A 17,336-nucleotide genomic window follows, 5' to 3' on the forward strand; every position below is an offset into this window, starting at 1 on the left:
ACTTTATCGTCGGAGCTATAAAATAGCGCTACTGTTTCCAGCCCGTCTGAGAGTGGTTATGCCGGATAACTCGCGCAATCTGTTTAAAAATCCGATGGAAGCCCAAAGCTTTTTCGATGATCTGTCTCCCTCTACGGAGGATTAGTCAATGTATCATTTGGTTTTTTCTCTCGTCTCTGATTGTTTAGTTCGAGGCTTTGTTTTTTCGATCTGGCAGTGTAGGTTCGTTTTATATAGTTAAACGATATTAGGCTTTTCTGTTAGTGATCCTGTATATCTTACTCTTAATAACTTTGGGTAGTTATTTAGTTATAAGTTTAATGATTGTTTTCTTTTTGAAATGTTACTAAAGTATTATATTTTAAAATGGAGGATTGTTTTTTTCTTCTCCCCAGAATCCTTGCTGTTTCTTACGTCATCTCCGATCATTTATATTTGAAAAATTAACATAGTAATATGATTTAATGTTTGATGTTCTTTGAAATATGAGTAGTAAGGAACTTTTTAATGCTTTTAATCGCTTTAGATTTTTTTTTCTTGTTATAGTTAGTTTTTACTTTTTTCCATAAGGGTGGTGTTTTTCTTGATAAACATATTTCTGTTGGGTCGCCCTCCAGAAAGATGGGGGTAGGTTTAGTCTTAGATTTAGCATTGGCCACTGTCTAGCTTTTTTCTGGAGTTTTGTGGGAGGTGGGTGGTATTTTTCCTTTTATTCCTTTTTCATTTTTTCTTTTTAAACGGGCTGACCAGAAACTACTAAAATGTCTGAAATGTCGTAACTTCCAGTTCCTCTTTGGACCTTTTTTCCTCTTCCGGGGTCATGAGTCTCTACTCTGGTTAACCCTTTACATTCTTTATACTCGAGCTCATTATGATGGATAAGACCATTAATTTAGTTTCTTGGAATACAAATGGTTTAAACCACCCGGTTAAACGGAAGAAAATTTTTAAAGTATTCCACAGGATGAATGCTCATAATATTTTTGTACAAGAAACTCATGTCCGGAAAGAGGATAATCAACGTTTCTTTAGATTCTGGAAGGGCTAACAGTATCATGCGAATTTACAAGCTAAAGTAAAAGGCGTTTCTATATTTATAGATTCGTCAATTTCATTTACGCACTATGAGACGATTTCAGATTCTAATGGCAGATTTTTATTGATTACTGGCTTGCTATTTAACAAAAAAGTTGCCATGCTCAATGTTTATGCTCCAAATGTTGACTGTCCTGATTTTTTCAAGAATCTCCTCACATCTCTTCCCAATTTAAATGACTATATGCTGATTATGGGTGGTGATTTTAATTGTTGTTTAAACCCTTTGTTAGATAGATCCAAGTTTAATCAAGCACTTCCGAATAAATCGGCTACCCTTATTAACTCTTTTATGATTGACTCTGGAATTCCAGAAATTTGGAGATTCTTGCATCCGAATGACAAAGAGTTCTCTTTTTTTTCACATGTACATCAGCATTATTCAAGAATTGACTCTTACTGACTCTCGATTAATTCCTTTTGTTACGATTTGTGAATATGATTCTATTGTTGTTTCTGACTATGCACCGTTGAAATAATTCATCAACTTAAGGGATATATCTACTAATTCTAGACAATGGAGATTTAATATCTCTTTGCTTCAAGATTCAGAATTTTTTAGGTTTATTGATGAACAGATTAAGTTTTTCTTTACAACGAATTCCACGGATGATATTTCCAGTGGGATCCTCTGGGATACTTTTAAAGCATATATTCATGGACAAATTATTTCATACACTGCTGGATTAAAAAAGCAAACTAACAAGGAAATACTTAAACTGGTTAACAAGATTAAAGAAGTTGATAAGAAATATTCTATAGCTCCTAATCAAGAACTTTATAAACAGAGAGTTGAACTTCAAATGGAACATAACCTTTTATTATCATCTTCAATTGAAAGTCAATTAATTAAAACTAAGAGTCAATTTTATATACATGGTGATAAAACTGGGAAGCTTTTAGCTAATCAATTGAAATTGGCCTCGGTTAAACGACAGATTCTTAAAATTCGTAAACAAGATGGCACTTTGATAGTTGACCATGTCGAGATTAATAAATCCTTTCAAGAATTTTATACCTCTCTTTATCAATCAGAATTTCCTGATGACTCCACTATAATGTATTACATTTTAAGAAATTGAATATTCCAAAATTATCATCTAATGAACGTTCAAAACTAGATGTACCTATTACTGTAGAGGAAATAAAAAAATGCTATTTTTTCAATGAATTCAGGTAAAGCACCTAGTCCAGATGGATTTACCGTAGAATTTTTTGAATTTTTCTCAACTACACTAACTCCTTGGCTATGTAGCGTTTTTAGGGATGCAGTTTCAATAGGTAAATTACCACAATCTTTCTATCGAGCTTCTATTTCCCTAATTCTTAAAAAAGATAAGGATCCTACTGAATGTGCGTCTTATAGGCCTATATCTCTGCTGAATGTTGATTCTAAGATTTTTTCTAAAATATTGGCAACGAGATTGGAGGATGTATTACCCCAAATTATTTCTGCTGATCAAACTAGATTTATTAAAAATTGTTACTCTTTTTTTAATATTAGGAGATTAATGAATATCGTTTATACGCCTTCACCCAAAATTCCAGAATGTGTCGTTTCATTGGATGCTGAAAAAGCTTTTGATAGAGTTGAATGGGTATATTTATTTAATACCCTTGAGAAATTCAGTTTTAGTCCAATATTCATTTCCTGGATTAAACTGATATATTTTACCCCTTTGGCCTCGGTATTTACTAACAACCAAAGATCCCCTTTCTTTCATTTATTACGTGGTACTAGGCAGGGTTGCCCTCTTAGTCCATTACTATTTGATATTGCTTTGGAACCGTTAGCTATTGCCATTCGTGACTCCCCTAATATATTTGGTATTACTCGTGGAAATGAGACTCATAAATTATCACTATATGCAGATGATCTACTATTATATATTTCTAACCCAGGAAAATCTATTCCGGCAGTAGTAACTTTGCTTGCTCAGTTTAGTAGCTTTTCTGGTTATAAACTGAACCTAAGTAAGAGTGAACTCTTTCCATTAAATATGCGGGTTCCTATTTATAGAAATTCTCTATTTAGATTGATTACTGATTATTTTACTTATTTGGGAGTTAAAATTACTAAGAGACATAAGGATCTATTCAATTTCAACCTTTTACCATTAATTAATCAGGTTAAACAACTGATTACCAAATGGTCCCCTTTGTCTCTATCATTGATTGGCCGTATTAATGCTTTTAAAATGATTATTTTACCCAAATTTTTATATTTATTTCAAGCGATACCGATTTTTATTCCTAAATCTTTTTTTGATATTTTTGACTCTAAAATTTCTTCTTATATATGGCAAAATAGAAATCCCAGATTAAGTAAAAAATACTTACAGAAATCTAAGAAAGAAGGTGGTTTGGCATTGCCTATCCTAAGATTTTATTACTGGGCAATTAATATCCGATACTTAATATTTTGGACACAAGATTGGAATATAACTCCAAGCCCACATTGGGTAACCCCTGAAGGCCATTCTGTACAAGGGTTTTCTTTAGCCTCCATTTTAGGAACTTCATTGCCTTTTGCACTATCTAAATTGAATAAACAAACTTTCAACCCTATAGTTAAACATACATTGCCAATATGGTTTCAATTTCATAAATTTTTTGGCCTGAATGAATTTATGTTATCAAGTCCTATTATATCTAATTTTTTTTCCAACCTTCGGTAATGGACCAAGCCTTTTTGATATGGAAAACGAAAGGCATAATATGTTTTCACGATTTAGTTTTGGATAACTGCTTTATGTCTTTTGAGCAGTTATCTAAGAAATTTGATTTGCCTAGATCCCACTTTTTTAGATACTTACAAATAAGAAATTTTTTAAATATTACGTTGCCTACCTTTCCGACTTCCAATCCTTCTGGCACTCTTGATAAAATTTTAGGCTTTAATCCTTTGCAGAAGGGATTAATAGCAATAATTTATGATATAATTATGAAATTATAGCCAGATATATCTGACAAAATTAAAAATGAATGGGAAAGGAAACTTCAACTTTCCCTACCTACAGAGAAATGGGATAAAATTTTTCAGTTAATTAGTACTTCTTCTATATGTGCTAAACATACTTTAATACAATTTAAAGTAGTACACAGAGCTCATATGTCCAAAGATAAACTAGTTCATTTTTATTCCCATATAAACCCTACTTGTGATAGATGTCACTCTGAAGTGGCTTCTTTAACTCATATGTTTTGGTCCTGTCCACTTTTGGAAAAATATTGGAAAGACATTTTTGATATTATTTCAACAGTTCTACGCTTCGATTTAAAACCCCATCCTATTACGGCAACCTTTGGATTGCCAATGGTAGAACATAGATCTTTGTCTTCTTCAGCCTGTCGAATGATAACTTTTGTTACTTTGATGGCGAGAAGATCTATTTTGTTGAACTGGAAGGAAGCTAATCCTCCAACTACATTCCAATAGTTTTCTCAAACCATATTAAGTTTAAATTTGGAAAAAATTAGAAGTGATATTTTTGACCCTTCGGTTAAATTTGAAGAAACTTGGAAACCTTTTATGCAACATTTTCATATGATGTAATCTGACCTTTCCGAATCTTTTTTCTAAACTTAAATTATATGAGAAGAGGAGCGGAGTTCACGACATTATTGAACATGTCCGATATAAGCTACACACATAAAAGTTGCTGGTGAACGCCGCAGGCCAGGCAGCATCTCTAAGAAGAGGTGCAGTCGACGTTTCAGGTCGAGACCCTTCGTCAGGACTTTGATATAAGCTGTTGGTCTAGCCCTGTTTTGTTTTTTTTTTCTTGGGGTTTTTTTTTGTTTATATATATTTTTTCTTTTTATTTCTTTTTTAATGTTTAATCTCATTATGAGTTTGGAAGTCTTTTATATCTATGTTACTTAAAATTCATTTTATATATGTTGATGAACATTTTTCCAATCTCTGTGTACCAACTTTGTTATTGAGTTTGTAATTTTGAAAAATTAATAAAAAGATTTAAAAAGAAAGAAAAGGAATAAGATATACCAACTGGTTGAGTGATGTTGCAGCAACAATCTTACACTCAGCGCTGGTAAGACCAAAGAGCTGACTGTGGACTTCAGAAAAGATATGTTGAGGAAACACACACCAATCCTGATAGAGGGATCAGAAGTAGAGAGAGTGAACAAATTCAAGTTCCTGGATGTTATTATCTCTGAGGACCTAACGTGGTCCCAACATATCAATGCAGCTATAAAGAAGGCAAGACAGTAGCTATCTTTCATTAGGAGTTTAGTAGATTTGGTATGTCACCTAAACACACAACAATTTTACCTATGTGCTGTGGAGAGCATTCTGACTGGCTGTATCACTGTCTGATATGGTGGGGGTGGGGGTTATGGGGACTACTGCACAGAAATGAAGCAAGCTGCAGAGTTGTAAAATTAGTTAGCTCCATCATGGGTACTAGCCTCCATAGTATCCAAGGCATCTTCAAGGAGTGATGCCTCAAAAAGGCAGCATCTATTATCACCTAGTCATGCCTTGTTCTCATTGCTACAATCAGGAAGGAAGCCTGAAGGCATGTGCTCAGTGATTCAGGAACAGCTTCTTCCCCTCTGCTATCCAATCTCTGAATGGACATTGAACCCATGAATACTACCTCACTACTATTTTTGTACTACTTATTTAACTTAACTATTTAATATACATATACTTACCATAATTTAGTTTTTTTCTATATTGTCATGTACTGCTGCTGCAAAGAACAAATTTTACGACATATGCTGATGATATTAAACCCGATTCAGATTGATATATATACACATACACACGCACACACATATACACACACACACTATATATTGGCTCTCTTTTTGCACTACTTTATATATGTAACCCCCTCACCAAGCTCGTATGCAAACTTGGCTCATTAGCTGGCTCTTCCAACAGCCAACAGCGGCGAGAAGGCCAGCCTTCATAAACAATATGTATTTGGGGTCGGTATGGTCTGGGCTTCAATCAAACATGAGACGTCATGATGTTCCGATTAAAGAAACTTTGATTTGAGCGAATGCTGTGTAAGTACAGCCCATACTCAATTGTTGGTTGGCAAGAAATAACAGATGGTACACAGCATAAAATTAAAGAAAATCAACTTACAAATTTGAGCTTTATCGAACAATTAGTAGGACAAAGAAGAAGAGAAGTAAAGGGCTTATTACAGTTAAACCAGTCCAAATGTGCACATACAGTTGGAACTTATCCTGGAGTTGTCGTTTTACCCACAGTCTGTGAAAGCACGTACCACATTCTGAACTTCGCTGGAAATCCATCTCGAACAAACGGGTTCTCTCTTGCTCAGGAGTATTGGCCCTTCTTCCTTGGAGTCATTCATCTGCACAAAGCACTTCTTACAACGGGGACTCTGAGGCATTACAATGGCATTCTGAGCCATTTTCCTTCCTGTCCTCTCATCACCTCCTGTCAAAAAAGACCCCTGAACCAGACTACTGTCTGTCACAAATCTCTCAAAAAGAGAGTGAATATACTAGAATAGTGTTCATGGGTTCATTGTCTGTTCAGGGTGATGGTGGAGGGGAAGAGCTGCTCATAAAACATTGAGTATGTGTCTCCCCAGTCATCTCTTCCCCCCCAACCCTCATTCCTGCTCATGTTTATTCTTCAAGTTACTGGTCTGATTTTAGCCTTGTGGTGTTTCCAACCGAATCCTACTTCGCTGCAGGGAGTCTCGTGTTCGTGTTGGGTTGTGATGTGGTTTCAATGTCCCGCTTGTGCACACGAGGTAATCTCTCTGTGTCACCTCCCCCCACCTCGACCCTGTCCCTTCCTCTCCTCATCCCATCCTACCCAACCCACCCATTAAATCCCCTCATCATACCTTTGTTCCTCTCTCTTCATTTCCCTTGCACCTACTTTCATTCCTCTCCCTCCATCCCCTTCTTGATCCTTCACCTCTTGCCCACGTCCCATTCCCACTCTTCTCCCCCCCCACCCCTGCAGTGCCCAGAGGTCCGTCTGAACATCATTTCCAACCTGGAGTGTGTGAACGAGGTGATTGGTATCAAGCAGTTGTCACAGTCACTGCTGCCTGCAATCGTGGAGTTGGCAGAAGATGCCAAGTGGAGGGTGCGCCTCGCCATCATCGAGTATATGCCCCTGTTGGCAGGACAGCTGGTGAGAATTGGACTTGCCTCCACTGAAATTTATTAAATATTGAAAAGTCTGGATAGAGTGGACCAGGAGAGAATGTTTCCAGTCGTGGGAGAGTCCAGGACCAGAGGCCACAGTCAGAACAGAAGGTTAATGGGGGTGGCATGGAAGCGTAGCAGCTAGCGTAATGCTCTATAGTGCCAGCGATCAGGGTTTAATTCCCACCACTATCTGTACAGAGTTTGTACATTCTCCCTGTGACCACGAGGGTTTCCTCCGGCTGCTCTGGTTTCCTCCTACATAACAAAGATGTACCAATGTACAAAGTTGTGGGCCTGCTATGTTCGCACCATAAACATTGCAACACTTGGGGCCTGCCTCCAGCCCATCTTCAGACTGTGGTCATTGACACAGATGATACATTTCACTGTCTGCTTCGATGCACATGTAACAAATAAAGCTAATCTTTAAAAAAATCTTTAGAACAGAGATGCAGAGGAATTTCTTTAGCCAGAGGGTGGTAAATGTGGAATTCATTGGCACAGGCAGCAGTGGAGGCCAAGCCATTAGGTATATTTAAAGTAGTGGTTGATCAGATTCTTGATTAGTTAGAACATCAAAGGTTACGGAAAGGCAGGTTGAGAAGGATAATAAATCAGCCATAATGAGCAGACTCGTTGGGCCATATAGCCTAATTCTGCTCCTATGTTTTAGGCTTATGAAAGACTCCTATCCACCCAGCAGCTGTCCCCATTTTGGGGGTGTCTCAAGGCACCTTACAGCCACTGAGAGAGAAACCAATCGCTGGCCTAAGGAGGGTTGCAAGGCATAGGCAGACCCTACAATGTTGGGATCATCAGTTTAGGTGACACTGCTTGAGGGGTAGATCTCATATCCAGGACAGAGGGAGAACTCCCAGGATCTCCATCCATCTAATAGGGATGAAGGGACCTTGTTTAATGACTCATATGACAGATATCCAGCAAGATGTTGTGTCCCTGTGCCTTTTCTCACACCAGCTGCAGTGTCTCATCTTTAGAACATCCTTCACTGGGAGGAAAGTGCTTTGGGTCAGTCCTGCCGAGTGTACGTCAACTTCTGGTGTTTCCGGACTCCTGGGGTACACCTGCACTGGATGTCAGACTCTGGGAATGATTCCCTCGTGTAGAACTCTCCTGGGCATCAGGCACCAAGGCAATGGAGAGCTTAGTGACATGATATCATGACAGCAATCTGCCCCTCAATGTCAACAAAAGAGCAGGTCATTGATGTCGGGAAGAGGGTGTGGCAGTGCACATGCTCCTGTCTGCGTTAACAGTGTTGGGAGGTCAAGAGAGTAAAAGCTTCCTGTTCCTAGGTGTGAACATCATCTAAAGTCTGCCGTGGTCCGATTATGTTGATGTCACGGCGAAGAAAGTACATTAACACCTCTAGTTTTTCAGGAGGCTAAAAGAAATCGCAATGATCCTGATGACTCTTATAAATTTGTATCAATGCACCACAGAAAGCAATCTGTCAGGATGCATCACAGCTTGGTAAAACCACTGCTCTGCCTGTCACTGCAAGAAACTGCAGAGAATTGTGGACAAAGCTTAGCACATCACAGGAAACAGCCTCCCTCCCATGGACTCTAATTCTGTTCCTGTGTTTTATGGTCTATGGTCTTCTTGCTGTATCAGTAAAGCAACCTGCATAATCAATGACCCCACCCACCCCAGACATTCTCTCTTCTCCCCTCTTCTATCAGGCAGAAGATACAAAACCCTGAAAGCGTATACGATCAGGTTCAAGGACAGATTCTACCCTACTGTTATCAGGATCTTGAATAGACCTCTTGAACGATAAGATGGACTCTTGGCCTCACAGCTATCTCATTATGATTTTATGCTTCTTTTTGGATTCCAGACCTAATCAGTTCCCCTCTACCACCACTCTGCTCCGTCTAGCGGAATTAGTCCTTACTCTTAATAATTTCTCCTTTTGCTCCTCCCATTTCCTCCAAACTAAAGGTGTAGCAATGGGCACCCGTATGGGTCCTAGCTATGCCTGCCTTTTTGTTGGGTTTGTGGAACAATCTATGTTCCATTGCCTATTCTGGTATCTGTCCCCCACTTTTCCTTCGCTACATCGACGACTGCATTGGCGCTGCTTCGTGCACGCATGCAGAACTCGTTGACTTTATTAACTTTGCCTCCAACTTTCACCCTGCCCTCAAGTTTACCTGGTCCATTTCCGACACCTCCCTCCCCTTTCTAGATCTTTCTGTCTCTGTCTCTGGAGACAGCTTATCCACTGATGTCTACTATAAGCCTACTGACTCTCACAGCTATCTGGACTATTCCTCTTCTCACCCTGTCTCTTGCAAAAACGCCATCCCCTTCTCGCAATTCCTCCGTCTCCGCCGCATCTGCTCTCAGGATGAGGCTTTTCATTCTAGGACGAGGGAGATGTCTTCATTTTTTAAAGAAAGGGGCCTCCCTTCCTCCACTATCAACTCTGCTCTTAAACGCATCTCCCCCATTTCACGTACATCTGCTCTCACTCCATCCTCCCACCACCCCACTAGGAATAGGGTTCCCCTGGTCCTCACCTACCACCCCACCAGCCTCCGGGTCCAACATATTATTCTCCGTAACTTCCGCCACCTCCAACGGGATCCCACCACTAAGCACATCTTTCCCTCCCCCCGCTCTCTGCATTCTGCAGGGATCGCTCCCTACACAACTCCCTTGTCCATTCGTCCCCCCCATCCCTCCCCACTGATCTCCCTCCTGGCACTTATCCGTGTAAGCGGAACAAGTGCTACACATGCCCTTACACTTCCTCCCTTACCACCATTCAGGGCCCCAAACAGTCCTTCCAGGTGAGGCATCACTTCACCTGTGAGTCGACTGGGGTGATATACTGCATCCGGTGCTCCCGATGTGGCCTTTTATATATTGGTGAGACCCGACGCAGACTGGGAGACCGCTTTGCTGAACATCTACGCTCTGTCCGCCAGAGAAAGCAGGATCTCCCAGTGGCCACACATTTTAATTCCACATCCCATTCCCATTCTGACATGTCTATCCACGGCCTCCTCTACTGTAAAGATGAAGCCACACTCAGGTTGGAGGAACAACACCTTATATTCCATCTGGGTAGCCTCCAACCTGATGGCATGAACATCGACTTCTCTAACTTCCGCTAAGGCCCCACCTCCCCCTCGTACCCCATCTGTTACTCATTTTTATGCACACATTCTTTCTCTCACTCTCCTTTTTCTCCCTCTGTCCCTCTGAATATACCTCTTGCCCATCCTCTGGGTCACCCCCCCCCTTGTCTTTCTTCCCGGACCTCCTGTCCCATGATCCTCTCGTATCCCCTTTTGCCTATCACCTGTCCAGCTCTCGACTCTATCCCTCCCCCTCCTGTCTTCTCCTATCATTTTGCATCTCCCCCTCCCCCTCCAGCTTTCAAATCCCTTACTCACTCTTCCTTCAGTTAGTCCTGACGAAGGGTCTCGGCCTGAAACGTCGACTGCGCCTCTTCCTATAGATGCTGCTTGGCCTGCTGCGTTCACCAGCAACTTTGATGTATGTTGCTTGAATTTCCAGCATCTGCAGAATTCCTGTTGTTTATGATTTTACACTTTATTGTTTACCTGCATTGTATTTTATTGGTAGCTTTTACACTTATTCTGCACTGTTATTGTTTTAGCTTTTTCTACTTCAATGCACTGTGTAATGATTTGATCTGTAGGGACTCTATGCAAGACAAGCTTTCCATTGTATCTGTGTAGATGTGACAATAATAAACCAATACAAATACATCTTATTGGGTTAGGTCTTCGTTGGATATCACACCCTAAGGACATCTTCTTGGACAGGTCCCTACTTTGACATAAAATCCTGGGGTAACTCTCTGGGGTAAATCCCTTCTGGACATCAGACTCCGGGGTCATCATCCTGGGGTAAATCCCTTCTGGACATCAGACCACGGGGGCATCACCCTGCCCGTTATCAGACCCCAAAAACATCTCTCTGGAGTAGATCACTACTGGACATTAGACTCCAGGGCATATCCCTCGGATGTTCCTATTGGACATCAGACTCTGGGGAAGGCATCTCCCTGTGCTAGATCCCTACTCGACATCACTCTGACCATAAGATTTGCCTGCAGATTTTAGAACTGGTTTATTCATAACATTTTTATTGAAGAAATTATTCAGTCCGCACATGTTGTTGTCAATTGTGGAATCATTTTTGTGAACTTCCTTTGAACCCTCTCTAGTTTCAGCACATCCTTTCTAAGATAAGGAGCCCAAAACTGCTCACAGTGCTCCAAGTGAGGCCTCACCAGTGCTTCATAGTCTTAACATTACATAAGTGCTTTTATATTGTAGTCCTCTTGATGAATGCTTACATTGCATTTGCCTTCCTCACCACAGACTCAGCCTGCAAAGTAACCTTTAGGGAATCCTGCACAAGAACTCCCAAGTCCCCTTGTGCCTCAGATTTTTGAATTTTCTCTCCATTTAGAAAATAGTCAACACTTCCATTTCTTCTACCAAAGTGCATGACCATACACTTCCCAACACTGTATTCCATCTGCCATTTCTTTGCTCATTCTCCTAATCTGTCTAAATCCTTCTGTAGACTCTCTACTTCCTCAAAACTACCTACCCCTCCACCTGTCTTTTTATCATTTGCAAAAAAATGCAATTGCACCAAAGCCATCAATTCCATCCAAAATATTTGCATATAATGTAAAAAGAATCAGTCCCAACACAGACCCCTGTGAAGTACCACAGCCAGAAAAGGCTGCCTTTATTCCCACCCTTTGACTCCTGCCAATCAGCCACTGCTTTATCCATGCTAGAATCTTTCCTGTAATACCATGGACTCGTAGCTTAATATGTAACCTCATGTGGCACCTTGTCGAAGGTCTTCCGAAAATCCAAGTACCCACATCAACCGATTCTCCTTTCTCTATCCTGCTTGTTATTTCTTCAAATTCTAACAGATTTGTCAGGCAAGATTTTCCCTTGAGGAAACCATGATGACTTGGGCCTCTTTTATCATGTGCCTCCAAGTACCCTGAGACTTCATCCTTAATAATTGACTCCAACATCTTCCCAACCACTGAGGCCAGGCTAACTGGCCTATAGTTTCCTTTCTTCTGCCTCTACCCCTTCTTGAATCGTGTGAATTTCTGGGAAAAATGAGGAAGATGCAGGATAGATGTATTCCAGAAATGAAGAAATACTCAAATGGCACAGTAGTACAACTGTGATTGACAAGGTCAGTCAAAGCTTATGTAAAAGCAAAAGAGAGGGCATACAACAGAGCAAAAATTAGTGGGAGGACAGAGGATTGGGAAGCTTTTAAAAACCTACAGAGAGCAACTAAAAGAATCTTTAGGATGGAAAAGTTGAACTATAAAAGCAAACTAGCTAACAATACCAAAGTGGATAGTAAAAAGCTTTTTCAAGTATGTAAAAAAACAAGGCAGATGTGAGTGGATATAGGATCGTTGGAAATATGGCCAGAGAAATAATAATGGGGAACAAGGAGATGGCCGATGACCTAAATGAGTATTTTGCATTAGTCTTCACTGTGGAAGACACTAGCAGTGTGCCAGATGTTGAAGGGTGTGAGGTAAGGGAAGTGAGTGCAGTTACAAGGGAGAAGGTGCTCAAAAAATTGAAAGATCTAAGGGTCCATAATCACCCAGACCAGATGAACTGCACCCTAGGGTTCTGAAAGATGTAGCAGTAGAGATTGTGGAGGCATTAGTAATGATCTCTCAAAAATCTCTGGACTTTGGTATGGTGCTAGAGGACGGGAAAATTGCAAATGTCACTCCACTCTTTAAGAAAGGAGGAAGGCAGCAGAAAGGAAAATATAGACCAATTAGCCTGACCTCAGTGGTTCAGAAGATGTTGGAGTCAATTGTTAAGAATGAGGTTATGGAGTGCTTAGTGACACAAGACAAGATAGGACAAAGTCAGCATGGTTTCCTTAAGGGAAAGTCTTGCCTAACGAACCTGTGGGATTCTTTGAGGAGATTACGCATAGGATAGATAAAAGAGATGCAGTAGATGTTGTATATTTGGACTTTCAGAAGGTCTTTGACAAAGTGCTACACGTGAGGCTGCTTACCATGTTAAGAGCCCATGGTATTACAGGAAAGTTACTGGCATGGTTAGAGCATTGGCTGCGAGTGAGAATATAAAGATCCTTTTCTGGTTGGCTGCCAGTGACCAGTGGAGTTCCACAGGGTCGGGGTTGCGACCGCTTCTTTTTATATTGTATATCAATGATTTAGATAATGGAATAGAGGGCTTTGTTGCCAGTTTTGCAGATGAAATGAAGCTTGGTGGAGGGGCAGGTAATGTTGAGGAAACAGATCGGCTGCAGAAGGACTTGGACAGATTAAGAGAACGGGCAAGGAAGTGGCAAATGAAATACAATGCTGGAAAATACATGGTCATGCATTTTGGTAGTAGAAATAAATGTGCAGACTATTTTCTAGATGGGGAGAAAATCCAAAAATCTGAGATGCAAAGGGACTTGGGTGTCCTTGTGCAGAACGCCTTAAAGGTTAACTTGCAGGTAGAGTTGGTGACGAAGGTAAATGCAATGTTAGCATTCATTTTAAGAGGTCTAGAATACAAGTGCAGGGATGTGATGCTGAGGCTGTATAATGCAGTGGTGAGGCCTCACCTTGAGTATCGTGAACAGTTTTGGGCTCCTCATCTGAGAAAAGAAGTGCTGGCATTGGAGAGGGTACAGTGGATATTCACAAGGATAATTTTGGGAATGAAAGGGTTATCATAGAGGAACATTTGTTAGTTCTGGATATGTACTTGCTGGAATTTAGAAGGATAAGGAGGAGGATCTCATTGAAACCTTTTGAAAGTTGAAAGGCCTGGGAGTATTTGTGGAAAGGATGTTTCCCATGGTGGAAGATAGAGGGGTGTCCATTTAAAACAGAGATGTAGAGAAATTTCTTTAGCCAGAGGGTGGTGAATTTGTGGAATTTATTACCACAGGCAGATGTGGAGGCCAGGTCATTGGGTGTATTTAAGGCAGAGCTTGATAGGCTCTTGATTGGACACAGCATCAGTGGTTACGGGGAGAGGGTTGGGGAGTGGGGCTGAGGAAGGGCAGAAAAGGATCAGTCATGATTGAATGGCAGAGCAAACTCGATGGGCCAAATGACCTAATTCTGCCCTTATGTCTTATGGTCTTGAAGAGTGGAGTGACATTTGCAATTTTCCAGTCTTCTGGAACCATTGCAGAATCTACTGATTCTTGAAAGATCATTAAAAGATCATTACAAATGCCTCCACAATCTCTTCAGCCACCATTTTCAGAACTGTGGGGTGTATACCTTCTGTTCCAGGTGACTTATCTACCTTCAGACCTTTTGGTTTCCCAAGAACCTTCCCGCTAATTATGGTAACTTCACATACTTCATGCCCCTTGACACCTGGTAGCTAGTGACTTCCACAATGAAGACGGATACAAAATACTTAATCAGTTCGTCCTCCATTTCGTTGTCCCCCGTTGCTACCTCTCCAGCAACATTTTCCAGCCATCCAATATGCACTCTTGCCTCTCTTTTACACTTTATGTATCTGAACAAACATTTTGTATCCTCTTTAATATTATTGGCTAGCTTACTTTCTTATTCCATCTTTACCTTAATGACTTCTTTTAGTTGCCTTTTGTTATTTTTTAAAGCTTCCCAATTCTCTCACTTCCCACTAATTTTTGCCCTATTATATGCCCTCTCTTTGGCTTTTATATTGGCTTTGATTTCTCTTGTTAGCCACAGTTGTGTCATCTTTCCTTTAGAATACTTCCTTCTCTCTGGGATATATAGATATATATATATATATATATATATATATATTACCTGTGCCTTTTGAATTGCTTTCAGAAATTCCAGCCATTGCTGCTCTGCCATCATCCCTGCCAGTGTTCTTTTCCAATCCATACTGGTTAACTCCCCTGTCATGCCTCTGTAATTCCCTTTATCCACTCTGGAGACATCTCCTGGGGATAGGTCTTTACTGGCTATCAGACACTGGGGGCATCTTCCTCCGGTAGATCCCCACTGGACAGCAGACTCTAGGGACATTTTGCTGGGCAGGTTCCTACTGGACAACAGACCTCAGGACATCCCCCGGGATAGATTCATAATGGACATTAACCCTGGCGTAGTTTCCCTAGCTTAGATCCCTACTCCCTAGAGACATTCTCCCTAGGCAGGTTCCTACTGGTCATCAGATCCCTGGGTAGAACCCTACTGGACATTATTCTCTGGAGATATCACCTTGGGATATTCCTACTTGGACTTCAGACCCTGGGAACATTTCCCAGGCCTTGACACGATGCCAGACTTGAGGTACCATTGCATTGGAATCTGACACAGGCAGAGGGCTGTGGCTTGGGGGATGTGGTACTAGTGACCCTCCGTCACTGTTCTGACTATGGTATGTCTGTCGAAAGGCTTATGTGGTAGGTAGCCAGTGTCCACCTTAAACACGCTCTCCATTTATCTCTGCAGGGTATGGAGTTCTTCAACGAGAAGCTGAACTCTCTCTGTATGGCCTGGCTGGTTGATCACGGTGAGGATCACAGCTCATATCTCTACTTGTCATTGTACACAGACACCGTACGTTGGGAAGCACAGTGGCTCAGTGGGTAAATTCACTGTCTCCCAGTCCCTGAATCAGGTTCAGTCCTAGTCTCTGGCACTCACTGTGTGTGGAGTTTGCCATATTCTCCCCGTGACTGTTTGGGTTTCCCATGGATGCTGCATTTCCCTCCCACCTCCCAACGAGGTGTGGGTTTGGGGGTTAATTAGTCACTGTTAACAAACCCTGGTGTGTGAGTGAGTGGTAGAATCAGGGGGCACTGCTGGAGATGTGTGGACCATAAAAGCAGTGTAAATGGGAGGGCAATGGTCAGCATGGAGTTGAAGAACTGAACTGCCTGTTGGCACTCCATCTCTCTGTCTCACTTTCTCACACACACACATGGAGTGGGTGGGTTAATCAGCTGAGGGAGTTCATTCCTGTCCCCACCATCTCAGGAGGAGGGAGGCCAGACTCTACGATTTGAACATGGAGTGGGTGGATGGGTGAAGGAAGTAGGAGGCCACAAGCAGGGGTGCACTCCCTGTTGACGATCAGTGTAATAGACGCACCCACCTCTGGTGCACAGGGCTGCATTGGCAAGTAGATTTCAGAGCAGGAAAATGTAAATAATGTGAGCAATGGTTGCCTGGATCTGAGACTGAGACACATGGCTTCTCTTTCAGTTTATGCCATCCGAGAAGCAGCCACCAATAACCTGAAGAAGCTGACCCAGAAATTCGGAAAGGCCTGGGCGCAGAACATCATTATCCCTAAAGTGCTGGCCATGTCCAACGACCCCAACTATCTGCACAGGATGACCACCCTGTTCTGTGTCAATGTAAGTGCCCTGGTGGCTTCAACTTCCCTCCATCGCACTGTTGCGTCTTCAAAGCCTTGTTCCACCCACCCGGTCTGGGATTTCTGAACAGACTGGCATCTTGTATCTAACGACACACCAAGAAGTGTGGTTAGTGCTGTAATGCAGAAAACCAGGCAAGTGTTTCAGTATATGGCTCCCAGAAACCATAATGCTGAAACCACAAAATGGTTCAGCACTGAACCGGGCTCTTTATGCCTATCTTCAGAAGATTAAATAAAATTCCGAATATTGAAAGGCCGAGATAGAGTGAATGTGGAGAGCAACATTCACAAAATGCTGGAGGAACTCAGCAGGTCAAGCAGCATCTATGGAGAGGAATAAACAGTCATTTTGGGCCAAAATCCTTCATCAGGACTGGATGTGGAGAGGATGTTTTCTTTAGTGGGAGAGTTAAGGACCAGAGGCACATCCTCAGGATACAGGAAAGTCAATTGGAAGTCAATTTAGCAGTGAATCTGTGGAATTCCTTGCCACAGATGGCTGCAGAGGCAAAGTTATTGAGTATATTTAAAGCAAATGTTGATAGGTTCTTGATCAGAGTCAGGTCTATTATCACCGCCATGTGACGTGAAATTTGTTAACTTAGCAGCAGT

General features: G+C 41.4%; 1 protein-coding gene across 5 annotated transcripts in view; it reads left to right on the plus strand.

The window, feature by feature from the left end:
- Nucleotides 1–17,336, plus strand: part of LOC134350861 (serine/threonine-protein phosphatase 2A 65 kDa regulatory subunit A alpha isoform-like) — a 140,182-nt gene that overhangs the window by 43,878 nt on the left and 78,968 nt on the right. For 4 of the 5 annotated variants that reach the window (XM_063056635.1, XM_063056636.1, XM_063056637.1 and 1 more), the window contains 3 exons: nucleotides 7,082–7,255; nucleotides 15,791–15,851; nucleotides 16,547–16,701. In XM_063056635.1, coding sequence (XP_062912705.1) covers nucleotides 7,082–7,255; nucleotides 15,791–15,851; nucleotides 16,547–16,701 — 390 coding nt within the window. The remainder of the gene's footprint in view (nucleotides 1–7,081; nucleotides 7,256–15,790; nucleotides 15,852–16,546; nucleotides 16,702–17,336) is intronic. The other variant, XM_063056638.1, reaches the window with a different exon arrangement.

This window comes from Mobula hypostoma, chromosome 8, assembly GCF_963921235.1.
Source record: "Mobula hypostoma chromosome 8, sMobHyp1.1, whole genome shotgun sequence".
In the NCBI taxonomy this organism is placed as follows: domain Eukaryota; kingdom Metazoa; phylum Chordata; class Chondrichthyes; order Myliobatiformes; family Myliobatidae; genus Mobula; species Mobula hypostoma.